Genomic DNA, 25,565 nt, shown 5'->3' with positions numbered 1-25,565 from the left:
TTAACATTTCCCAAAAATTTCAGTCTTAAGCTCTCTATTCTCTTCCATCGATAGCCTCGAACAGCAAATTATATAGTAAGCTCTTTACACGTGGTAACTTTTTTGAAACTCGTAATAAACATTCCCGAGGAAAAGTTTGCCCAATTATGATAAAACAAAAAGCAGCCAGGTGTATATTTACTCTGACATCAGGGAATATATTAAACATCAAACACATCCCAAACATGAAACGAAAAATGATAAGTGGAGGTAGGCAATCCAATTCGTTAAGCGGGGATAAGATTCGCCAAGCTGGGTTGCCTTCTACATGTTCTTTTAGAAGCTTTGCAAAACAGGACAGCAACTTCATTATATTCCTGCTTCCTAAGGATACATTGAGAAACCAAACAGATTTAGCTTGAATTGTTAAAGAGGAGATTGACATTAAAATCCAAGTTTGAGACACGCGATTTATATTTCATTGATTTCGCAAGAAAGTAAACCTACAGTTCAGTGAGTTCTTAAATACATTGCATATCCACAATCCACGTTAGATGCACAATTGTACAAATTCATTCCCTTGGTTTTTAGCTCATATAATAGAAGTATATATATATATATATATATATATATATATATATATATATATTATGAAGTCTGTCAAACATAAATTGGAGCTTAAGATATCAGTTAATTGTTGTTATCTTCTCGTGGAAAATAGGCGAGGGGAGCCTTGGCGTGACCGGTAAAGTTATTGCCATGTGCCCAGGAGGTCACGGGTTCGAGCCGTGGAAACAGCCTCTTGGAGAAATGCAGGGTAAGGCTGTGTAAGTTAGACCCTGGTGATCCGGGCCTTCCCCGGACCCTGCACATAGCGGGAACTTAGTGCACCGGGCTGCCCTTCTCTAGGAAATAGGGAAAAAGAACTTGAAAAACTGATTTAAAAAACTGATTTAGAGGACACTAAGAATGATTTGGCTGTTAACATTTGTGGAATAGAAGACTGAAAATGATTTTTACACAACAAAATGATAGCAATGATGTCAGATTATCTAAAGTTGTCCTGCAGTGTGGCATGATATTGTGTCATGAAAAATAGAGAAAGATCTTGGGAGAACTGATTTTGAAAGACAATGTTGAGAATGATTAAGCTACAAATGAGCAAATTTGTGGAGGTAGAGGCATAAGCAAGCATTAATATTTGTCGAGTTAAACGAGAGCACATTGTAGTATGTAAACTGCCTTATGTTATGATCTGAACATTTCATAGTTGGTATTACACTCATAACAAAAACCTGTCACATGAGAGCAAGAGAGGAAAAGGAAATTGGAAGAAGAATGAATTACCATTCTTTTTTTTCCGGTTTCGTTGAGAAGTGAAGGTGTTTGAACGAAATACAACAACATGTGCTTCAGAACTAGCTACAAGAATCTGAAGTTTCATCATTGACTTTAACCTTTGTCCCACAGCAACTCTTTCTCTCATGTGCCTCCACTTTCTTTTTACCAGAGCAAGCGCCGGCTTGATCATGTGATGTCTTCCCAAGATCTGGCATCCTTTCTATAAACTCTTTATTCTCTTTCCACACTTCTCCATTTGTATATACCTCCTTCTTCCATATCGGAACTGATGCTTTAAGCTCGTCAATCAGAAACTTACAAGCATCCAATGCATCCGCTCGATGGACAGACGATATTGCAACAAAAACACTAGTCTCTCCAACAGGAACAGTACCCAAGCAGTGGGCAACTGCAATCGAGTGGATATCCCACGATGCTCGGGCAGAAGAACAGAGGGTTTTTAAACAACGTATCGCCATTGGAACATATGCTTCATACTTTAACTCTAAGACTTCCTTGCCCTCAAAGGTGTCGCGTGTGGTACCTTCAAACGTTGCTATAGCTCCACATTTGGGAGAACGAACATAACGAGTATATTTGTTGGTGTCTATTGGATTATTCTCTTCCAAGATCTCAATTAGATCTCTCTCCTCATCAGCCATTTGAATCAGACCTATAACTCTAAACAACAGCTCAAAAACTTCACTTTTGCTTCCTAAGAATTACTATAATCCACTCTAGAAATATTTAACATTCACACACTTCTTCAACTAGCTTTTCGCCTCTTTTTTTCTCTCTTTGTATTTGATAGAATTCGCCCCGGTGCACTAAGCTCCCACTATGCGCGGGATTCGAGAAGGACCGGACCACAAGATTCTATTATACACAATCTATACATTTTTGCAAAAGGCTGTTTCCACGGCTCGAACCCGTGACCTCCTAGTCACATGACAACAATTTTACCAGTTACGCCAAGGCTCCCCTTAGGAAGTATATCACAGCAAATTTAATTAAGAACATAGGACCAAATTAAAAAGGGAAGGGATTAACCAGGACTGCACCTGCAGTTTGAGTTTCATAAGAGTTTTATCTGTTACATTAGGCTAATTATCCAACTATACCTCTAATCAATCAATTTCAGCTAATGATCTTGGATTATAATTCTCAAAAAGACCACTTCATTAATTCTTATACAAATTGCAGTCCACTCTCTAATCACTAATAGAATAATCTTGGTACACAGAATAATTATTCATTAGTTATTTAAGATGTTAATATCTTTAACAAATTAGCCTCAAGTCAAATGAAGGCCAACAGGTTGAGATTTTAGGAATATCTTAGTTTAATTGATTTCAAGTGCAGGGATTTGGGATGGTTAGAAATAACAATCAGTTTCAAAAAATTAGAACAATAAGGTGGATTTTAATTACTTTAATACCAAGTACAGAAAACTCACTAATAATAAATATTCCATTCTTTTCATTTATTTAATTACAGAACACAACTCTGTACCCTTTGACGGATTCACGAAAAAGATTGAATCTTTGAGTACTTACCAGTAGAAGAGAAGATTTAGGAAGTGGCTGGTTGTTGAAACCGCAGTGTTGGAGCTTATCTTTCTGATCCAGAGAAGAGGATTGCAATTTTTGGCATTAGCTGAGTTTCCTTATTTATATGTTTGACTAATAGCCTGTTTGGCCAAGCTGGAAAAATCAGCTTATTTTGAGAAGTGTTTTTTTCAAAAATGCTTTTGAAAAAAGTACTTTTGTAGAGAAGCAGTTTGTGTTTGGCTAATCAGTCTGAAAAGTACTTTTGAGAAATAATTTGTGTTTGGCCAAACTTTTTAGAAAGTGCTTTTAAGTGTCAAATTACGAATAAGGACATGAATAGATTACTTAATAATTAATATTATAAGTGAATAAATAATCTCAAAATTTTGTTATTACATGCAATAATTAATAAAAAATTCATTTTATTCAAGTAAAATATGAAAATAAAATTAAAAAGTACTTAATTCTTTTAATATAAGTTAAATATATTAAAATTCCTTCAACAAATATAAAAGCATTCATCCCTAAAGTCACTATATATTAGAAAGTTTTCCTAAAAATAAGAAGAAATATTTATAAATTAATATCCTAAGTATTAGGTTTAAGGGTTATTTTGGTATATACTATATTTTGTTAAGGGTATTTTAGGTAAGAAGAAAAGCCAAAACTGCTTCTGCTTCTGCTTTTGGAAATAAGCTACTTTTTTCTGCTTCTCTGAAACTGTTTCTGCTTCTTCCCAAAAGCACTTTTTTTCCCCAAATAAGCTTGGCCAAACACCTCAAGTTAGGAAAAAAAAGTGTTTTTGAAAAAAAAAAAAAGCACTTTTGGCCTCTTGAGAAGCTTGGCTAAACAGGCTATAAGTTCAGGTCAGGTTCATGAATGCACCTGCGGGTCGGGTTCTCACCCACTTTTCCTAATTCCTGTTTCCCCCACCTCACCTTTTTTTTTCCTCTTTTTTTTCATCTTGTGTCTTGTTTGGGGGCTAATTAATATGATTTCACGCTGAAATATTTAACTTCAAGAATAAATCCCTACCACGACCTTGTTCACAAGGCTCTAACATTAAAATTATAGGAGGAAGGCCTTACAGATTTGAAGAAAGCTTTGACTTCATCTCCTGCCTAACTGACTCCAATCTCCGGGATGTAGGTTTTTTTGGCTCCATGTATACATGGTGTGATAATAGGGACCCTCCTAACACCATATGGAAAAGGCTTGATAGGCGAGCATATAACTCTGAATGGTTTGATAGCTTTGGAGGGACCTCTGTTACTCACTTGTCCAGATCCTACTCAGATCATGCCCCTTCACTTATTACTTGCAAAGCTAACAATGTTGATTTCACAAGATACTTTAAATTTCTTAACATTTGGGCTGAGCATAAAAACTTTTTGGATGTGGTACAACATGCATGGGATATTAATGTGGTAGAAAACTCCCTATATATCCTACATCAGAAAAACAAGAACACTTGCAACTCCCTCCATTCATGGTCAAGAGAGGCATTTGGGGATATCTATGAGGAACTTAAGAAATTGAAAATCCTCATTAGAAGCCTTGAAGAAGCCTCCTTGACCAACAATTGTCCTATAAAGAGAATGAATCTTTCTAAGGCCAGTTTTACTCGATATCTTAAGCTTCAGGATAATATTCTGAGGCATAAAAGGCGAGAGTCAAATGGTTGAAAGAGGGGGATGCCAATACTGCTTTCTTCCATGGATCATTAAGAATAAGAGAAAAAGATTAACTATCCAGAAGATTAAGGACATGGAAGGCAACTGGGTTGAAGGAAGCAATGAAATTGCAGATGCAGCTCTCAATTACTTTGATCACTTGTTTTCTGCCGACATCACTGTTGAGGATAGTAATGTACTAAGTGTGGTAAAAAGAGTTGTTACCAATGAAGACAATGATGATATTACTATCATTCCTAATCTAGAGGAGGTGAAAGAGGCTGTGTTCTCTATTGACCCTCATAGCTCCCCTAGTCCAGATGGTTTGACCGGTAAATTTATCAATCATGTTGGCCTATTATTCATGAAGATCTCTTTGAAGCTGTGGTTTCCTTCTTTCAGGGAGCTACATTGCCTAAATTCTTCACTCATACATATATCATTATGCTTCCTAAAGTGGAGGCCCCTCAAAGCTTCTCTGACATCAGGCCAATCAACTTGTGCAATGTTTCTAGCAAAATTATTGCTAAAATTCTAAATGCTAGATTAAGCAAAATTTTTCCCAAGATCATCACTCAAAACCAAAGTGGTTTTGTTAAAGGAAGAGCCATAACTGAAAATATTCTACTAGCACAGGAGCTTGTCAATGATATTGGCAAACCAAGGAAAGGAGCTAATGTGGTGATCAAACTGGATATGGCTAAAGCCTACGACAGAGTCTCTTGGCCTTTCTTATGTTTCATGTTGAGGAAATTGGGATTTGCAGAAGTATGGATTGATCTAATTCACGGATTCATTTCTAACAATTGGTATTCCATCATTGTGAATGGTGGCAGACATGGCTTCTTCAAATCAGGAAGAGGCCTTAGACAGGGAGACCCTCTATCCCTTTCTCTATTTATACTTTATGCAGAATTACTTTCCCAGATGCTTAATAATCTATACACCAATAGTAGATACAAAGGCTATTTTATGAATGATCAAGGACCTAAAATCAATCACCTGTCTTTTGCAAATGACACTATCATATTCTCTAGCAGCATGAGATTTCCTTCCAAAAGGAAGTCAAAGTTGCATCCTAGAGGAGATGGCCCATTTCAAGTCCTTGAAAGGATTGGAGACAATGCTTACAAGTTGGACCTTCCTGGTGAGTTCCAAGTAAGTGCCACATTTAATGTTGCTGACTTATCTTTGTTTGATGTAGGATCGAATTCGAGGACGAATTCTTTTCAAGAAGGGGGGAATGATAGCATCAAGAACAAGGATATAGTTAAGGACAATGATAGAGATGATAGAGTTTTGGAAGCTCCAAGGCCATTTACAAGATCTCAAGCTAAAGAGTTGCAAGCTAAGGTTGCTAGACTTCAATGGCAAATAAAGAAGCTTTTAATTGTAGAGGAAGAGCTCAAGCCCAAAGGAGATGAATTGTCCAAGTTTTACAATTATTTGGTAGTCCAAATTGAAGTCCAAGAGGAGGAAGATTGGGTTACCAAATCAGCCCTTGAAGTCCACCAATAGGGCTCAAAATGACCTTAAAAGAGGTCCAAAAGGGGGTGTTTCAAAAGGAGCCCAATTGGAGTCCAAACCAATGGCCCAAACTAATAGTTTTAAGGCCCAAATCTGCCCCAAAAGGATTTGGCCGCCCCCACTTAATTTTGATGGCTTTTGTTACCCCTTAGGAGCCACCTACCTAAGTTTGATGGCTATTGTGACCCCTAGCAGCCCCCTACCTAATTTAGATGACTTTTTAGCAACCCCCTACATTATTTTAAGTGCTTTTAACTCCTATAAATAAGGAGTTCTTCTCATTCATAAGACACAACATTTATTGATTAAGTATATCATACTTTGAGAGTTCTTTTGAACCTTTGTTACTTGTGCTTTGAGATTTATCTTTCAACCTTTACTAGTTCTTAGTTCAAGGTAGTAAGATTACTTCTCTTTTATGATATCTTTGATTCCTTTGTGGTATTCTTAGAAGGCGATTAATACTAGTTATTAATTGTTGTCTCAAGTTACTCGTAAAGTGGTCAAGATCCGAATCTATTGTTTTGATTTGCTTTTTAAGTAAAGGCGTTTGATTTCTTCCATAAATCAAGACGTTGTTACTTTGATCTTGTCAAGGCTATAGAACTTACGTTCTTGGAAGTTCTTGGAATACTTTCCTTGAATTCTTCCCATATCCTTTATTTTCATCTCTTTAATTCTAGTTGTTCAATTCCTTGTTGTTATTGCTTCCGTATTTACTTCTCAAATTCTTACTCTAATTTGGATTCCCGACCTAGTTGTTATCAAGTGGTATCAGAGCGGTTTTTATCAAGATTTCGTTCTTGGTAAGTTTTGGGATTTCTTGAATACTAAGATCAAAGAAAAGAAAAGAAAAAAAATTAAAAAAAAACGAAAATCAGTTTTAGAACAAAAAATAGAATTGCGTGCTCTCCGGGATATTTCTTTTGTATCTAATTTGTTACCAAAAAATTAACAAAGGAAACAAGAAGAGGGGATCCTAGATTTTCTTATTCTTTCTAATCTAAACATATAATCATTTCCTTTTTGTTCGCGTCATGTTTCAACCGAGTCTAATAGTTCTAGGATTTGGTTTTTCTTTCATTAGTTCCCCAAAAATCTGAATTTTACTACTTAGAATTTCATACGAGTTGGGTTTAATTATAAATCTACAAAGTATTTTGTTCAAAGGTTATTCCGAGAAAAAAAAAGAGCTAATTTTTGTGATACAGTTTATACTTTTTTTTAAAGATGTCGCGTACAGGTAGTGATGATGAATGAAGGGTTCTCCAAGAAGCTGAAATTAAAGTAAGAAATGATTTTACTTTGCAAGCTATGCATCAACAATTTGAAAGGTTGAATTTGCAACTCCAAGAGATGAGGGATACCATTGCTGATCAAAATGATACAATAGCTGAACTTAGGGGAAAATAATGTTAGACCCCAAGCTAGGAGAAATGTACCCCATGCTCCCATTGTAAATCAAGAAAACCCTATAGATGATTTTAATGATATTGATTTTGATAGGGTGGGAAGAGATAGGAGGGGACAAAGAGGTAGAGTAGAAGATGACAATATAAGTAGTATAAAGATGAAGATGCCATCATTCAAGGGAGCAAGGGACCCAGACTTGTACCTTGATTGGGAGAGAAAGGTTGAAGCCATCTTTGATTGTCACAACTACTCTGAGGGTAAGAAAGTTAAACTTGTTGTTGTTGAGTTTTCTGACTATGCTGCTATTTGGTGGAAAAAGCTTGCTAGGGACAGATTGCAAGAAGGACAAGCACCAGTTGCTACTTGGGCTGAGATGAAGAGGGTGATGAGGAAGAGATTCGTGCCATCACACTTTCAAAGAGAGCTACAACAACGTCTTCAAACATTGAAGCAAGGGTCCATGTCTGTGGATGAGTACTTTAAGGCTATGGATATGGCTATGATCCAAGCTAATTGTACAGAGGAAGAAGAGGCTACAATGGCTAGGTTTTTAAATGGTTTAAATAAGGAAATAACTGATGTAGTAGAATTACAACAATATGTAACAATAGATGAGTTAGTTGATTTGTCTGTAAAGATAGAAAATCAAAATAAAAGAAAGCAGACTAGCTCGTGGAAAGGTCGGACAAGCACCATCTCCAAGAAGCCATGGCCATATCATGAGATGAAGAGTTCTTCTAGACCTCAAGAAGACAAGGGTAAAGGTAAATTTGAGAACAAAGAGGGAGGTAAAACCTTTAACCCTAAACCTTTTACACCTTCTAGTTCTATTCAATGTCATAAATGTAAAGGAAGGGGACATATGATGCATGAATGTCCAAGTAGAAGAAACATCATTCTTAGAGAAGATGGAGGATATGAGAGTGAAAAAGGTGAGGGAGAAGAAGAGGGAGATGTGAGTGATGAAGATGATGTAGAACTACCTAATGAGGGCATGATTGGGGTAGTTAGAAGGATTATGACTATCAATTTGGCAAGCAATAGTGAAGAACAAAGGGAGAATATATTCCATACTAGGTGTGGGATAAAGGGAAAAACTTGCTCTATGATCATTGATAGTGGTAGTTGTGCTAATGTGGTGAGTTCATACTTTGTGGAAAAATTGGGACTTGCATGCATGAAACACCCTACTCCATATAGACTCCAATGGTTAAATGATAGTGGTGAACTAAAGGTAAACAAACAGTGCATGATTTCATTTAATGTTGGTAGATATGAGGATGATATTCTTTGTGACATAATACCTATGCAAGCTTGTCATATCTTACTGGGTCGTCCTTGGCAGTATGACAGGAATGTTTTTCATGATGGAAGAAAGAATAGATATTCTCTTGAACTAAATGGCAGGAAATTTACTCTTGCACCTTTATCTCCTTCTCAAGTGTTTGAAGATCAAAAGAGATTAAGAGAAACAATGGGAAAACCAAGGGGAGAGATAAAAAGTGAGCTTGAGGAAAAAGAAAAGAAAGAAGGCCAAGAATTAGAAAAAAAAAAGAGATGGCCGAGAGAAAGAGAGAGAGGGAAGCAATTTGAGAGAAGAGATAAAAAAGGGTTTGAATGAAAAAATAGACAGTCTTGGTGAGAGGAAAGAGGTTAAGGAAAGAAAAAAGAGAGTTTTTATATAAAAACCAAAGAGTGTTTAAATGCAAGAAAAGAGGGGTTGCCCATAATACTACTTACTTACAAAGAGACTTTGATTAATTCTGAGTTGCTAACTTCTTCTTTGCCAAGTAGTATTTCTTCTCTTTTGCAGGATTTTGAAGATGTCTTTCCAGAAGATATTCCTAATGGATTGCCACCTTTACGTGGCATTGAGCATCAAATTGATTTTGTACCTGGATCACAAATCCCAAATAGGCCAGCCTATAGGAGTAATCCAGAAGAGACAAAAGAACTTCAAAGGCAAGTTGAGGAGTTGCTTGAGAAAGGTTTTGTGAGAGAGAGCATGAGCCCTTGCTCGGTTCCCGTCCTATTGGTACCAAAAAAGGATGGAACTTGGAGGATGTGCGTGGATTGTAGAGCAATCAACAAGATTACGGTAAAGTATCGCCACCCTATTCCTCGTCTTGATGACATGTTGGATCAATTACATGGATCCAAAATCTTTTCTAAAATTGATCTAAAAAGTGGTTACCATCAGATTCGAATGAATCCTGGAGATGAATGGAAAACTGCTTTTAAGACCAAATATGGGCTTTATGAGTGGTTAGTTATGCCTTTCGGCTTGACTAATGCACCTAGCACTTTCATGAGATTAATGAATCATGTTTTTAAGGATTTTCATGGAAAATTTGTTGTGGTGTACTTCGATGATATCTTGGTCTTTTCTAACACTTTAGAAGAGCATGTAGAACACCTAAAACAAGTTTTTGAAGTTCTTAGAAAGCAATTTTTATTTGCTAATCTTAAAAAGTGTACTTTTTATGTGGATCGTGTGATTTTCTTGGGTTTTGTAGTTAGTTCTAAAGGAGTTGAGGTTGATGAAGAGAAAATCAAAGCAATAAAAGAATGGCCTAAACCTAAGAGTGTAACTGAAGTTAGGAGTTTTCATGGACTTGCTAGTTTTTATAGGAGGTTTGTGAGAGACTTTAGTACCATTACTTCTCCTTTAACTGAAGTTATTAAAAAGGATAAGATTTTTAAATGGGGAAAAGAACAAGATGATGCTTTTAACTTGTTGAAAGAAAAGTTGTGTTCTGCTCCATTGTTACAATTGCCTGATTTTTCTAATCTTTTGAAATTGAATGTGATGCTTCGGGCAAAGGAATAGGTGCTGTTTTGATGCAAGATTCTAAACATATTGCCTACTTTAGTGAAAAGTTGAGTAGAGCCACATTGAACTATTCCACTTATGACAAAGAGCTATATATTTTGGTAAGGGCTTTAGCCACATGGCAACATTACTTGTGGCCAAGAGAGTTTGTCATTAAAACTGATCATGAATCCTTGAAATACTTGAAGAGTCAAGGTAAGCTTAGTAGAAGGCATGCTAAGTGGGTTGAATTCATTGAAACGTTTCCTTATGTAATTTCTTACAAACAAGGGAAAGAAAATGTTGTTGCTGATGCACTTTCAAGGAGGTATGTCTTAGTTTCTACCCTGACTTCTAAATTAATGGGTTTTGATCAAATCAAGGGACTTTATGCTAATGATGTTGATTTTGGCAAAATTTTTGCAGATTGTAAGTTGAGTCCTTTTGAGAGGTTTAACCTCCAAGATGGCTTTCTCTTTAAGGAAAATAAGTTGTGTATTCCTAATTGCTCTTTACGTGAAGTATTTGTAAGGGAAGCACATTGTGGAGGGCTTATGGGACACTTTGGAGTCCCAAAGACACTAGACATACTGGCCGAAAATTTCTTTTGGCCTGGAATGAGAAAAGATGTTGAAAGAATGTGCGCACAGTGTTTGGAATGTAAACAAGCTAAATCTAAAGTGTTACCACATGGTCTTTACACGCCATTACCTATTCCTACTTCGCCTTGGATTGATATTTCCATGGATTTTGTGTTAGGTTTGCCTAGAACAAGATATGGTAAGGATAGTATATTTGTTGTGGTAGATAGGTTCTCCAAAATGGCTCATTTTATTCCTTGTTTAAAGACTAATGATGCCTCACATGTTGCTGATCTTTTTGTAAAAGAGGTTGTCAAATTTCATGGTATACCTAGAACTATTGTTAGTGATAGGGATGCTAAGTTTTTGAGCCACTTTTGGCGTGTGTTTTGGGGGAAGTTAGGTACTAAATTGTTGTTTTCTACTTCTTGTCACCCACAAACTGATGGACAAACTGAAGTAGTTAATAGAACCTTAGGAAACATGTTGAGGGCTGTTTTGAAAGGTAAATTAACTTCATGGGAAGATCACTTACCTATGATTGAATTTGCTTACAATAGAACAATCCATTCTTCTACAGGTATGTCTCCTTTTGAGGTTGTTTATGGTTTTAATCCCTTCACTCCCCTTGATTTATTACCATTACAAACTAATGATATTGCTAATCTTGATGGTAGGACAAAGGCTGAGATGATGAAAAAAATTCATGAACAAACAAGGCTTGCAATTGAGAAGAAAAATGAGCAAACTGCCTTGAGAAAGAATAAGGGACGAAAGCAAGTTATTTTTAAACCTGGAGATTTAGTTTGGGTTCACTTTAGAAAGGAGAGATTTCCTTCCAAAAGGAAGTCAAAGTTGCATCCTAGAGGAGATGGCCCATTTCAAGTCCTTGAAAGGATTGGAGACAATGCTTACAAGTTGGACCTTCCTGGTGAGTTCCAAGTAAGTGCCACATTTAATGTTGCTGACTTATCTTTGTTTGATGTAGGATCGAATTCGAGGACGAATTCTTTTCAAGAAGGGGGGAATGATAGCATCAAGAACAAGGATATAGTTAAGGACAATGATAGAGATGATAGAGTTTTGGAAGCTCCAAGGCCATTTACAAGATCTCAAGCTAAAGAGTTGCAAGCTAAGGTTGCTAGACTTCAATGGCAAATAAAGAAGCTTTTAATTGTAGAGGAAGAGCTCAAGCCCAAAGGAGATGAATTGTCCAAGTTTTACAATTATTTGGTAGTCCAAATTGAAGTCCAAGAGGAGGAAGATTGGGTTACCAAATCAGCCCTTGAAGTCCACCAATAGGGCTCAAAATGACCTTAAAAGAGGTCCAAAAGGGGGTGTTTCAAAAGGAGCCCAATTGGAGTCCAAACCAATGGCCCAAACTAATAGTTTTAAGGCCCAAATCTGCCCCAAAAGGATTTGGCCGCCCCCCACTTAATTTTGATGGCTTTTGTTACCCCTTAGGAGCCACCTACCTAAGTTTGATGGCTATTGTGACCCCTAGCAGCCCCCTACCTAATTTAGATGACTTTTTAGCAACCCCCTACATTATTTTAAGTGCTTTTAACTCCTATAAATAAGGAGTTCTTCTCATTCATAAGACACAACATTTATTGATTAAGTATATCATACTTTGAGAGTTCTTTTGAACCTTTGTTACTTGTGCTTTGAGATTTATCTTTCAACCTTTACTAGTTCTTAGTTCAAGGTAGTAAGATTACTTCTTTTATATGATATCTTTGATTCCTTTGTGGTATTCTTAGAAGGCGATTAATACTAGTTATTAATTGTTGTCTCAAGTTACTCGTAAAGTGGTCAAGATCCGAATCTATTATTTTGATTTGCTTTTTAAGTAAAGGCGTTTGATTTCTTCCATAAATCAAGACGTTGTTACTTTGATCTTGTCAAGGCTATAGAACTTACGTTCTTGGAAGTTCTTGGAATTTTTTCCTTGAATTCTTCCCATATCCTTTATTTTCATCTCTTTAATTCTAGTTGTTCAATTCCTTGTTGTTATTGCTTCTGCATTTACTTCTTAAATTCTTACTCTAATTTGGATTCCCGACCTAGTTGTTATCAAAGGTGGTCAACAGAATCAGAGGATGGCATCTAAAATTTCTATCATTTGGAGGAAGAGCCACTCTCATAAGATATGTTCTTCTAGCTCTCAATATCCATACTTTAGCTGTAGTACACCCCCTAAAGGCACTATTGACACGATTGAGAAATACATCACCAGATTCTTCTGGCCTGGGGCTAATGAGGGAGGGAAAACATCACCGGGTGTCTTGGTATAATCTTTGCTTTCCCTTTAAGGAAGGAGGCGCTAATTTCAGGAAACTTGAGGACATCTCGTTAGCATTTCATGCTAAACAATGGTGGAAGTTTAGAACCAGTAATACCATGTGGTCCAACTTCATGAAGATTAAATATGTTGATAACATTCACCCCCTTACGGTGAATTGGGCAAAAGGAAACTCATACAGCTAGAAAGCTATGTGTGACATAAAAGAGAGAGTGGACTCTAACATTTTATGGTATGTTGGCAGGGGAAACATCAGTTTCTGGTTTGATACTTGGTCCAACATTGGTCCTTTGTACAAAAAGATTGATAGAGGTCTAACCTATCAAAATTTAATGCTTAATGAAGTTCTCATTGATGGTCAATGGGAATGGTCCTGCCTTCAGGTTCAACTTCCTGAACTTATAAAAAGACAAATTATTTATCTGCAAATTATGCTTATCCCAGAGAATGAGGATATCCCTTATTGGATATGCTCAAACACTGGTAATTTTTCCATAACCACTACTTGGAACCTTCTGAGGCAAAATAGGAGTACTAACCAATATGATTCCAAGATTTGGCATAATGACATCCCTTTCAAAATATCATTCTTAACCTGGAGGGCAATCCATAACAGTCTGTCTACTGATTAAAAGATCAGTAAGTTTGGTATCAATGTTCCTGCTATTTGTTCATATTGTTTAAATGCAGAAATAACCAATAGTGCTGAGACTGTTGAGCATCTTTTTTGCAAAGGCCACTATGCTCAAAAAATTTGGAAGTACTTTACTGGGTCTCTTGGAGTTACTTTCAGGAATGTAAATATGAAGACCCTTATTATCAGTTGCTGGAATCTGAGAACTAGGAACTCTGTCATTTCCTATGTTCTTAAAATTCTTCCTTCTTTCATTTTATGGGAACTATGGAGATCAAGATGCAGTGCCAAAAATAGTATGGAAAGACCCTCTACAGCTAGATCCATTCCTCTCATTTCTTTCAACATTGCCAACAATCTTAAGAGTAACTTTGGGAATGTCAAAATTGGGGATGAATGGTCGGACATTTGCAATCCGAGTAACATCCCTCTCAATAAGGTCTCTATCGTTGCTGTCAAATAGATTAGACCTCCCATCCTTTTTGTTAAACTCAATAGTGATAGATCTTGTGTGGATGGAGAATGTGGTGCTTGAGGTGTAATTGGAGATTGCATGGGTAATTTCATGATGGCATTCTCCAAACCGTTGGGGCAAGGTACAAGCAACTAGGCAGAAGCTTGTGCACTATTATTTGGCATCAATTGATGCATTCAAAAAGGCCACAACCTTATCATTGGTGAAACTGATTCACTACTCCTACAAAATTGCGTCACTGGTACCTGGCCTTCTCCATGGAGGATTGCAAACAATGTGAGATAGCTAAAAGTTTTGGTGCATAATAATGGAATAATCATCAGACATTGCTTCAGTGAAGCAAATAGAGTGGCGGATAGAATGGCTTCCTTGAGCAACAAGACTGGTGTTGTTTATATTAACACTAATTTTGATACCTTTCCTCGTCAGGTTAAAGTTCTACTTAACACCGACAAATGGAATCTTCCTACTTTTCGAGTCAAGAAGAAAAAATCAAGCAAGCTTATATATGAGCCGCCTTGATATACCGGCTTTATTGCCACGTTTTGTTGTTTTGTTTTAGAGGAAGTGTTAGTTGTTTTACTACTAGCTGTTTGACTCTATCTACTCTTGTAAAGAAGGCATGGATATACCCTCCTTCTTCAACTGTAACTTCTTCAAAAGTGACAATAAAATCGTGACTCATTTAATTAAAAAAAATTAGTGACAGTACATTTCAAATTGTGTCTTATGTAACTCTATCCACTAAATTGTTAGACGTGCTTTATGTCACACTTAACATTCTAGCAAGTTGCAAAACAATATTAGGAAAAAAGACCATAGGAAGAAGAGTAGCTTCTTGAGCTAACTTATTATATTATGGTTACATTAGATGTGAAAGGAAAGTTTAACAAGATAAGAGAGAGGTAGAAGTAAATTTTGATGCATTTCTAAGCAAAAGGTTCAGATCCAATAGGTTGCATCGATATCGATAATTCAATGAATTTATAACAATGCCCCATGGATGTTTAATGCATAAAGAATATACCTTGTTAAAATCTTATTAAAAAATTAATTAAAAATCCTATTGAAAGAAAAATAGCATGTAATTCTTCATAGAATATGCGATAAAATATGCTTCAGTAAAAATCTTATCCAAAAAATTAATAGAGAAAAAACAACTTGGTAAAAGAAAAAAAAGTAATTTAATGTTCGTACACATTGCAAACATATTAATGCAGATCTCTGCGCCTCTACATTCAATTTTTATACAAATTTCAAAAACTTGCATGTGAAAATGTTTTTATGGATATATAAGTAATGTTATCACTTGCGCCAGATTTGATAAACATCAATTTCACCATCATTTAAAAATAATGAGTAAAAGAACCTTTGTGAAATCCCTTTTTTTTTTATAACTGTGGTATCCAAGCCAACTTGCGCGCACCTCGACTAATTCCACGGAATATCTGACACCTCCCACCAGCAACAGTATAAGATACCTCTATCCACCAAGGCTTGGATAGATGAGAAGAACCTTTGTGAAATCTATTTTGTTCTATCTCTTTTAATAAATTTTACTTTAACTGACTTATGTATGTAACATTATCTTCACACAATAGAGACGATTCTTAGTTAATAGGTAAATCATATTTATTTGAGAAATTCACAATAAAACTATGAAAAACATCTCTCGTATTATTATAATTATTTCTTTGTATGCTATAAAACTAACAATAGCTGCTCATTCTTTTAATCATGTAGAAATTCTAACAATTCACAAACAGTAAATGGTTGAAAAAAAGTTTGTAATCAATTTTTGTGCGACTTTGTTTGTTTACAAACCTTTTCAGAAAAAGTACTAATTTTCTTTTAACTACTTGTCCTCCATCCACTTACCCCCCACCCCCACCCCCACCCCCTTACCCATCCCCTTCTTCCCTTATTTATTTATTTTAATTTTAAAAGCACATAAGACTAATCAAAATCATGGTTTTTGCATGATATGTTTGTGACATTAAATAAAGATGAGTGTTTAACACCTAACTCTTACAAAAGTATATATTCGGACGTAAATATAGCATTCACTGTTCACTGCTCCTATAGCTTTACTCCCAAATATCTATCGTCTTTTTCTTTTTCTCCTTTTTGAGATTCCATCATACTCTTTGTTGAATTTAGAGTCAATCCACCAGTCTCCAAACTGCCTGCTTTTCTTCATATATATTCCCTTTATTCACAATTCCTGGTTTGATCTACCTTTAATTTAATCAAAACCCTAGTATTCTTCTATAGCTGAAATCATTGAGGATTTTGGAGGAATTGGATCGAAAAAGTTAGTCTTAAATGGCGATAGCTGCACCGGAACAGCTGAACCTTACGGAAGCTCCAACATGGGGATCTCGGACCGTTGATTGTTTCGAGAAATTGGAGCAGATTGGTGAAGGCACTTACGGGTCAGTTCTTCTATTTTTATCTATTTCTTCAACGTAATAAGGAACGAATAACTAGTTTAGTGTTGAAGTGTAGTTGATTAATTGATTGTACATATTTAAAATTTCATCAACTGTACTAGAGAATTTGTGGATTAGGGCTCTGCTTGCCGCAACTTTTAGTCTTGGGCTCCTTTTGGTCTTTGTGGGTAGGGATAGAGATGAGAAATTGGAAGAGAAGGATAATTGGTGTATTCTCTTTTCCACAATCAATTGCAAATTAGTAACTCTATTGTGATTTGTGAGAAACGTAGATATTCAGCAAATTAAAAACATCTGGTGTTTGTGAGCTCAAAGGTTAGTAAAGCAGTATTTTAGCTTATAGTGTCGCTGACCCAAAAAAAAATCAGCTCGAAGTTCCAAGTTTTTTCTGTCTCATCGAAAGAGTAGACCTTCTCTTTTCGTTTTTTATTGGTATGTAGCAAAACTTGTATTGATCTCAATCTGCACCAAGTTGGTGCAGTATGGTACATCAGGAACCTTACAAAACCTCAGCTCCCGACTAGTCTAGCTCGTGAGGTCTCACAAACTCTATTAAGCTATCTACGTCATGTCCATTTTTTCAGCTTACACCAAAATGCCAAAAAAAGAGACTCTTATACTTCAATATAGGTACCTTAAAAAAAGAAGAAAAAAAACACTTCAATTTAGGTGCTCTCCTTTCTGCTTTCAAAACATCTTTAATTCCTTAATTTCCATACTAACCACCATATACAGGGTGGGATGGTATCCCAAATCCCCTTCTTGCCTTTTCCAACTCCTTTTCTTGTCCAACAAAATAAGGTTCCTTCACTGCTCTTGGCATAACCCCCTTCTTATAAAAAATGTCATCTGCCATAACCGGTCAATTAGGAAGAGACACTGTGCACCTTCTGTCTCCCTTTCACATATGTAGACCCCCAAAGGCATTCAATTCTAGTTTTCATATCTTTGGCAACATCATGCTAGATGGGACATTCAATTAACACTATCTCGACCACAAAAGAAAAGACAGAGTTAAATTAGTACATTTTTTTGTTAAATCGATTTGCACCATCTTAACAAGAAAGAGCAGACTCTTTTCCTGTTCTATTTTAACTCTAAAAGGTATAATCGAGGATAGATGGTGAGAAACCTTTTTCCAGCTCCTTATCTTGTTGCCTATTTATCTCACTAATGTAATATATCCTTAATAAGGAGTAGGGAGTATGAAATATCGCATGCGCTTCATGGAAACTCTGAGATTGCCTCACACCACACTCTTATAACCCAATAATGGAAGGTTTCAGCTATATCCAACTGGTTTTAACATTCACTTACCAAAAGACTACCTATGAGAACATTCAAAACCAAATATGAAGAATATTAGGTAATCAGTCAGATTAGGGGTACCAACAGTTAGCATGCCTGTTCAAGTTTTTGGTCTAATCATGAGTTGAACGAATTCTATGAGGAGCGATATTTTATAGATGAAAATAATTCACATATTCAAAATATTAATGGAGAATTTTCAATATTAATATATTCAAATTCATCTAACTGAGACTTATGCTCTCTGTCCCATTAGGTCTGTGGAATTTAAGTTTCTACTTTCCTACACCTCTGTCCCGCCCACGCTATATTGAGTTCCTTTATAAATTTGCATAGTTATTAAGAGTACGATTAGTATATGCTGTTTATGTCAATAGGGAAACATGTATGGGTCATAGGTTTTTCTTTTGAATGTTGTGGAATAAGAGACAGAAAAGTTTGTTATTGGCAAGTTTACTGGTGGGAACATGTAGTTTTGATGCCCTATACTGTATTTCTGGAAGTGGATTTGATTTTAATACAAATCAAAAGGCAAAAGTGGTTGTTAGATCGAAAGGGAGGGAGTAGTTAGTTATCCATTCTTTAGTTTGACCATTGTATGTACAACTGTTAATGGTGCATATCTTTTACCTTGCAGTCAAGTGTACATGGCTAAAGAAATTAGAACAGGGGAAATTGTTGCTTTGAAGAAGATACGCATGGACAACGAAAGAGAAGGGGTGAGCTTATTTTAGTATGATTTTCGTTTGGCTAATTCCTTCAAAGTTCAAACTCTTGTCTCACTGATTATTCAAGGGTGTAAGGTTATCTTTTGAGAATACGTTGTTCTGAAGTGTTTCTTAATGTTCTTATGCAGTTTCCAATAACTGCTATACGTGAAATCAAAATCTTGAAGAAGCTGCACCATGAAAATGTGATTAATCTGAAAGAGATTGTAACATCTCCAGGTAAGATATAAATAATGTACATGCTTCCATCTTGTGTTCTTTTACTGTTTACTACCTTCCCTTATTTACGTGAACTTGAAAGCAACATACAAAAGTTATGTGTCCTTTTTTTTTTCCTTATGTGCCCTCCTTTTGTGCTTTTTCTTCCACTAATAAAGAACCAATACAAAAGTTTCTGCCCTTGCAATTGCATTGCCAGCAAGTATTTATTTACCTTATTAAATATTTCTTATATTTTCCGCAGCTAATGCATTAAGTTTTGCCTGCATTGACTGTGGTCTTCGCCAATATCCAACTATATTCAATTACGGGACGAAACTGAATCGCAAAATACGTCCTTTTGATATCAGATTTGACATTATACAAAGGCCCTAATATTTTAATGATGTTTTAGTGAGTATGAGCCTTTTCTTTTGTTATTGTTCTTTATCTTGTGATGAACAGTCCTGTGAAAGTATCAAATGTTTAATTGTTGCAGGTCCTGAGAAGGATGAGCAAGGGAGGCCAGGCAAGTGTTTTTAAATTCAGTTTTAGTTTCATATGGTGCTTTTGGGTACCCTTCCCCCCCAACCCCACAACTGCCGGTCCTGATATCACTTCTTTAATTGAGTTTGTCATATTTGAAGTAACAATATGACTTCATTTGCAGATGGTAACAAGTATAAAGGTGGAATCTACATGGTCTTTGAGTACATGGACCATGATTTGACTGGGCTTGCTGATCGTCCTGGAATGAGATTTTCAGTTCCGCAGATTAAGGTAGCGTAATTTGTCTTGAACATGTTTGGTACCATTTCCGAGCAATTAGATGGCGAGTGGGATGTTGATTTTCATTCTCTCTTTTGCAGTGTTACATGAAACAGCTTTTGACGGGACTTCACTATTGTCATGTGAATCAAGTGCTTCATCGTGATATTAAAGGTTTGATTTAGGAAATTCATGCTGATTTTCTAAAATTCAATCTCTCTAAATGTGGTGATATAGGCTACTCTTTTTCCCTGTAGGTTCCAATCTTCTGATTGACAACAAAGGCAATTTGAAGCTTGCCGATTTTGGGCTTGCTCGATCCTTCTCAAATGATCACAATGCAAATCTTACAAATCGTGTAATTACTTTATGGTACAGGTATGATTTGTGACACTGATCCTTTGGGGTAAGCTGGATTTCATTTTAAATTCTCTTCTCGCGTGAGTGGTGACTTGTGGTATATCAAACAGACCACCTGAGCTGCTTCTTGGGACCACAAAGTATGGTCCAGCCGTTGATATGTGGTCGGTTGGTTGCATCTTCGCTGAGCTACTTCATGGAAAACCAATCTTTCCAGGGAAGGATGAGGTAGCTGATGTTTTCTATTGGTTAAATGTCCTAAATCTTACAAAAGTAGTGAAGATGTGAGTTTTAAGTTAACTAAAATGCACTTCCTTCAGTATTCTCGGCCTGACAAAGACTCGGTTAAAGTCTTAGGAAAAATAATAACAGCTTCCGCTTGAAAAGAATTGTGATGTGTTAATATTTTCCCAATGTGTACTTCTTCTTTTTTTTTTAAATAAGTATGTATGTGTCTGGTGTTCCTTTACGTCTGACTTCTGGTTGGCCGATGGCATGCCTGATTAATCATCGAGTCTCAAGTCTGTTCAAGACAACTGATTGCTTCTACACTTAATTTGTTGCATCTTTAAATATTCACCGTTAGAGTTCTTGTATATTTGTGCTGGTGCACCAGCTTATGACAAGATTTGAAGATCTTCATTCTACACTTGTTTGCCAAGGATTTAAAAAACAGAAGCTGCAGTATCTGCATAAATCCAAATTAATTAGTACTTTCAAACTACTTGTTATGGAGCTTAAAAGCTGTGTGATATTTTGTGTAATGACAATTTTCTTTTTTCCTGAACAACCTGCTAAAAGTCACTACCATGTCTGAATGTGACTTTGGGCTGTGTCGGACTTCTAGGTGAATAACCCTCTTTAACAATGATTTCAGCCAGAGCAGTTGAATAAGATTTTTGAGCTGTGTGGTGCTCCAGATGAGGTTAATTGGCCTGGAGTTTCCAAGATTCCATGGTATAACAATTTCAAACCATCAAGGCCATTGAAAAGACGTCTAAGGGAGGTTTTCAGACAGTAAGTAAACCATATATGGTGTGCTATATTTGCTGTAGTTCCACAGCATAGTTATTTGTGTTAAATAGATCTTGTTCATGTATTTATATCATTGTGTCTGTGGCTTTAGCTTTGATCGACATGCTTTGGAGTTGCTTGACAAGATGCTGACCCTGGACCCGTCTCAGGTATCAGTTTCTCTGGCATGCATGTCATTATTTTGCTTGTTTTAAGTAATGGAGTACAAGACAATGTTGAAACATATATTTGACATGGGCTCATCATATTTTCTACTTATGTTGTTACTTCTTTCAGGCCTTATTTTGTGGTGGGGGGGGAGACAAATAAATAAAATACGAGATGTATTCTTTTGCTTGCATAGTTCATTGCAATTTTCCAATGAACTTAACAGTTTACTTCCTGTACAAAATATTTCATAGAATAACCAGATTTTTGGGAGAATTCAGTTCGGTGATAATTCATTTTATTTCTTAAAGGTATGATCTTTTTGGGATGTTTGATCTAAGTTAATTAGGTGCCTAAACCATCTTATATTGAAATTTGGCCACGCGGAATTGCTATTGATTCTTGTAAGAATTGGGCTTTTCAGTGCACTGATGATGCTAGTAATTTGACTGACTCCCGTAGTCAACATTCCCTCCAATATCCTCTCCCCCAGGGAGGGGCCAAAGAGATGCAGAATCCGCCTGTGCAATTTGCACCTGCTAGCCAGCTGAAGTGTGAATATTCTGCAATAGTCTCATTGCATGAGCAAACACTATCTTTGTGCATTAAAAATGTGTGCCATTATATTCCAATGCCAATTGGATGTTAAGGATCTGGTCTTATGAATGATGTGAATGTCCTGACTGACTTGCTTTTCTACTTTTTATCTTGTGAAGAGAATTTCAGCCAAGGATGCACTTGATGCCGAGTATTTCTGGACTGATCCATTACCATGCGATCCAAAGAGGTATTTCTGTCTAGATAATCCTTTTTCCTTAAAAATATCAAAAAAGAGATTCTCTTTTCTTTAGTACAAAGAATCACTTTATGAATTCCCTATATGTTCTTCTAGTTCTTTTAATTAGGAATTATTTGCTTGAGCAGTTTGCCAACCTATGAAGCTTCACATGAGTTCCAGACAAAGAAAAAGCGTCAGCAGCAGAGGCAGCACGAAGAAGCAGCTAAACGCCAAAAACTGCATCACCAGCAGCAGCATGGTCGGCTTCCACCGGTTCAGCAGTCAGGGCAGGGACATCCTCAAATGAGACCAGGCCCAAATCCCCCATTGCATGCACCCCAACCTCAGGTTGCTGGCGGACCGAGCCACCACTACGGCAAGCCGCATGGACCTCCAGCAGGGCCAAGCAGATATCCAGCTGGAGCAAATCCTTCTGGAGGATATGGTCACCCTACTCGTGGCCAAGGTGGAGCTTATGGCAGTGGTCGCTATCCACCTCAAGGAAGGGGTTCCCAATATGGTTCAGGAGGAATGCCTGCTGCTGGTCCCCGGGGAGGTGGAGGTAGCAGTTATGGTGTCGGAGGTTCAAATTATCCTCCATATGGAGCTTCTGGCACTGGACGTGGCTCAAATGTGAATCGCAACCAACAACAATATAATTGGCAGCAGTAAAATGTGCAATGTGAAATATAGGAAGCAAAGCGAAGTGTGGATTGGATATTCCCGCTTTCTTGGCTCTCTGATCCAACCTTATGCATGGCAAAGAAAGGCAGGCAATGTGTGGCAGGGCATCGGCGGGACCTGTTTATATGAAAACCTGTTACACTGAAGGTTACGTAAAGTATATATAATTTTCTATGGACATTGTCTGATGTTCTCTATCCACACCCAAATTTACTTGTAAACAGAACCACCATAAATTTACGTACTTGGCTAGGGAAGACTTCTATTTTCATCTGTTTTCGATGAATATCTTCCTGTTGTTTAAATACTGAATTTCTTTTATTAATCGTGGTCGAGATCAAAATGTGTATTAGCCCCTTTGATTAGCCATATATTTGCGAGGATGAGCCACATCAACTCTTACTAGAGCTCTTCTGATTGGCCATTTCTTTGTGAAGATTATAAGGGGCCTTCTCTACACTTTATAGTTGTATCATATTACATTGCCAATCTCAGCTTAGCAGCTAAATGGACCAATTTCCATGCTATTCTATCAACTCTACGAACAATTAGGTATAACATCAAATAAGGATGCTCTATATGGAAAATTTTCCCTTTAAGAATGGGTGTCGTCTACTTCTTGTGTCGTCTACTTTGAAATACAAAAAATCCAAAAACTCTTAAAGTAGAAAATGAAAGAATTGTCTCGACACCTTTGCCCCCCTTTTCCGTTTTATTAAAATTATTTTGATTATTTTCCTAGCTTTCCTTAGTTTCTAGAAATTATTACTCCCTTTCTTCCACCTTATGTGACATTATCTCCTCTTTAGTCTATTGCGGGTCGGGTCGGATACGGGTAATGCAAAAAACGGATAAATTATCCGACCCGACCCATATTTAATACGAATAAAAAATGGGTTAACCGGCGGATAATATGGATATCCATATTATCCATGACTTCTTGAATATGATCACTTTTATGAGAATTCCTAGTTTCCCAAACTTGAATAACCCCCAATTAAGGCTTTACAGACGTAAAAGCTAAACACACTGGTTATCCATTTTCAAAATGAATAATATGGTTCTTATCCATATTTGGATCCGTTTTTAAAAAGTTTATTATCCAACCCATTTTTTAGTGGATAATATGGGTGGATAACTGTTTTCTTTTAACGATTTTGCCACCACTGAACTCTATTCCATAAAGAATGACCGTCTCTTTAAATTTGGAAATAATTTTAACTTTGAACTTCTCATTTCACTCTTACAGACAAGCTTTTATAGTCAAGCAAATATTATGATATGTTTAAGGTCACAGGTTTCAAAAGTACCTTCTTTTTTGGCTTCTTGAATGAGCATAAGAATGTCGTCTAAACTTTGAATAAAGTTGCACAATAATTTTCCAGCCATAGTGCAGCAGATTTCAGTACACGAAGCTCACCAATGAGAAGGCATTGAGCCATTTGTCTCCGCAGATCATGTTTCCCAACCATACAGAGAGTAGCAGGCAGCTCCAATGACTTAATAGATGCATTATACTCTTCTATTATCTCATTGATTTTTTATTGCAAAAACTGATGTGCTTCAATCTCTCTGCTCTTGTCCTTGAGTGGACGCCGAGCCAGTCGACCATCATTTTCCGCAGCTTCCTCTGCCAAATCATTTATCTATTGTAGAGAACTGGAGCACAAAACACGGGCGAATGCACGCATTGACTGTGGAATTCCCCTACCTTGACCGTCATGAGCATACCCCCTAACCTCCTTGAGCGCGAACGAGTTCTCAGAAGAGCTTAATCCATTGACATCTTTAAGAATTAGCATCTTATGTCTACTCAAAAGCTCCAACTTCAACTGACGTAGGTTGCCCTCATGAGGTATACTCAGCTCAACTTGAACCTGTTCGTACTTATTACAAGGAAGAGTAAATCCAAAATCCAAAAGGAGTCTTGCATTTGAAAACTTTCCATATCTTATGAGCACCTCATCACCAGGAGCATAACTGTAATCCGCAATAACCTCTGAGAGCTGTTCCTCTTCATTACTTAATACAATCGTCTCCGAAAGGTCACTATGATTTGCAAAATCTGCAAAAGGAATCATAGATACACCCCGAGAGCTTTCCCATGCTCGCGATGTAACTAAAGAGAATGCATATTTAAAGTCCTCTAACGTTAACACATCTTGTACAAAATCGGCCTTCTTAATTGTTAGAAATTCTTGTTCAACAAACAACTTATGCATAATTGTTTGGTGATATAATGAACTCGGTTGAATCATCTGTAGCTCATTGTCATCCCAGAATATTGTGTTATGCATATGTTCAAGCCGGGGACGACGAGTAATTTAAGGGGCCCATTCAGATTTGTGTCCCAACTTCTGCTCATATAGAATGAGTAAGGCAACTTTAGCGGCATTACTTACATTATCTCCGAATAAAGTATCGATACCTTTGGGGAGATTATCAGGGGCCAATTGCACATTGTAAGGAACCTTGAACAAGCAATCGCCTGGTTTTATAGGGTGACCAGCAACGAGTGATTTTCCGTAGTGAGCGGAGTTTCCAATTGAAAGCAAGGAAGATATCTCCAACCCAGCCTTGTGTTCCAACCACGGCAAAAAGTCATCACACTCTGAACAACAAGTGGAGAAGGTGAATTTGCAGCGGAGCCGACGGATGACGGTGAGGACTGAGCATGGTGGTCGCCAGGTGTTTGATAATTTGACTCTGTGGGAGATTACCATTTTTAAAGATAATAATCAAAATGCAAATTTTCGCGCATTGGCTTATAAGGTGCGGTTTCAATGTTATGCTGTTGTGACGAGGAAGGGACACCA

At 36.8% G+C, this 25,565-nt stretch overlaps 3 protein-coding genes and 1 pseudogene across 5 annotated transcripts; 2 read left to right on the top strand and 2 right to left on the bottom strand.

Annotated features, from left to right (window-relative positions):
* Positions 1-150: 150 nt before the first annotated feature.
* Positions 151-2,961, bottom strand: LOC104220616 (molybdopterin synthase catalytic subunit). 3 transcript variants are annotated; one of them, XR_709546.2, is made up of 2 exons: positions 1,327-2,955; positions 151-363 (listed from the first exon to the last, which is right to left on the bottom strand). XR_709546.2 is itself a non-coding variant. In XM_009771516.2 (2 exons), the coding sequence occupies exon 2, from the start codon at positions 1,980-1,982 to the stop codon at positions 1,398-1,400; it is 585 nt and encodes a 194-aa protein (XP_009769818.1). In that variant the 5' UTR covers positions 1,983-2,259; positions 2,877-2,961; the 3' UTR covers positions 1,204-1,397. The 3 variants fall into 3 exon arrangements, 2 of the variants coding, with proteins under 2 accessions (XP_009769818.1, XP_009769820.1); XM_009771516.2 differs by lacking the exon at positions 151-363 and having other exon boundaries at positions 1,204-2,259; positions 2,877-2,961; XM_009771518.2 differs by lacking the exon at positions 151-363 and having other exon boundaries at positions 1,204-2,001; positions 2,877-2,961.
* A 1,586-nt stretch (positions 2,962-4,547) lies between these two features.
* LOC104220618 (uncharacterized) lies at positions 4,548-10,579 on the top strand (annotated as a pseudogene).
* Positions 10,580-16,358: 5,779 nt separating this feature from the next.
* Positions 16,359-23,092, top strand: LOC104234805 (cyclin-dependent kinase C-2-like). Its single transcript, XM_009788443.2, has 12 exons — positions 16,359-16,725; positions 18,689-18,770; positions 18,908-18,998; positions 19,477-19,506; positions 19,648-19,757; positions 19,847-19,919; positions 20,003-20,123; positions 20,216-20,333; positions 20,983-21,122; positions 21,232-21,289; positions 22,004-22,074; positions 22,212-23,092. The coding sequence occupies exons 1-12, from the start codon at positions 16,616-16,618 to the stop codon at positions 22,735-22,737; spliced, it is 1,530 nt and encodes a 509-aa protein (XP_009786745.1). The 5' UTR covers positions 16,359-16,615; the 3' UTR covers positions 22,738-23,092.
* An 867-nt stretch (positions 23,093-23,959) lies between these two features.
* On the bottom strand, positions 23,960-25,565 carry LOC104234804 (fructose-bisphosphate aldolase-lysine N-methyltransferase, chloroplastic). Its single transcript, XM_009788442.2, is given in 1 exon segment — positions 23,960-25,565. A coding segment is annotated over 1 exon segment (1,374 nt). The 5' UTR covers positions 25,473-25,565; the 3' UTR covers positions 23,960-24,098.

This window comes from Nicotiana sylvestris, chromosome 6, assembly GCF_000393655.2.
Source record: "Nicotiana sylvestris chromosome 6, ASM39365v2, whole genome shotgun sequence".
NCBI classification, from domain to species: domain Eukaryota; kingdom Viridiplantae; phylum Streptophyta; class Magnoliopsida; order Solanales; family Solanaceae; genus Nicotiana; species Nicotiana sylvestris.
Note: the sequence above shows the minus strand (reverse complement) of the source record. Positions and strands in the feature narration are given on the sequence as shown.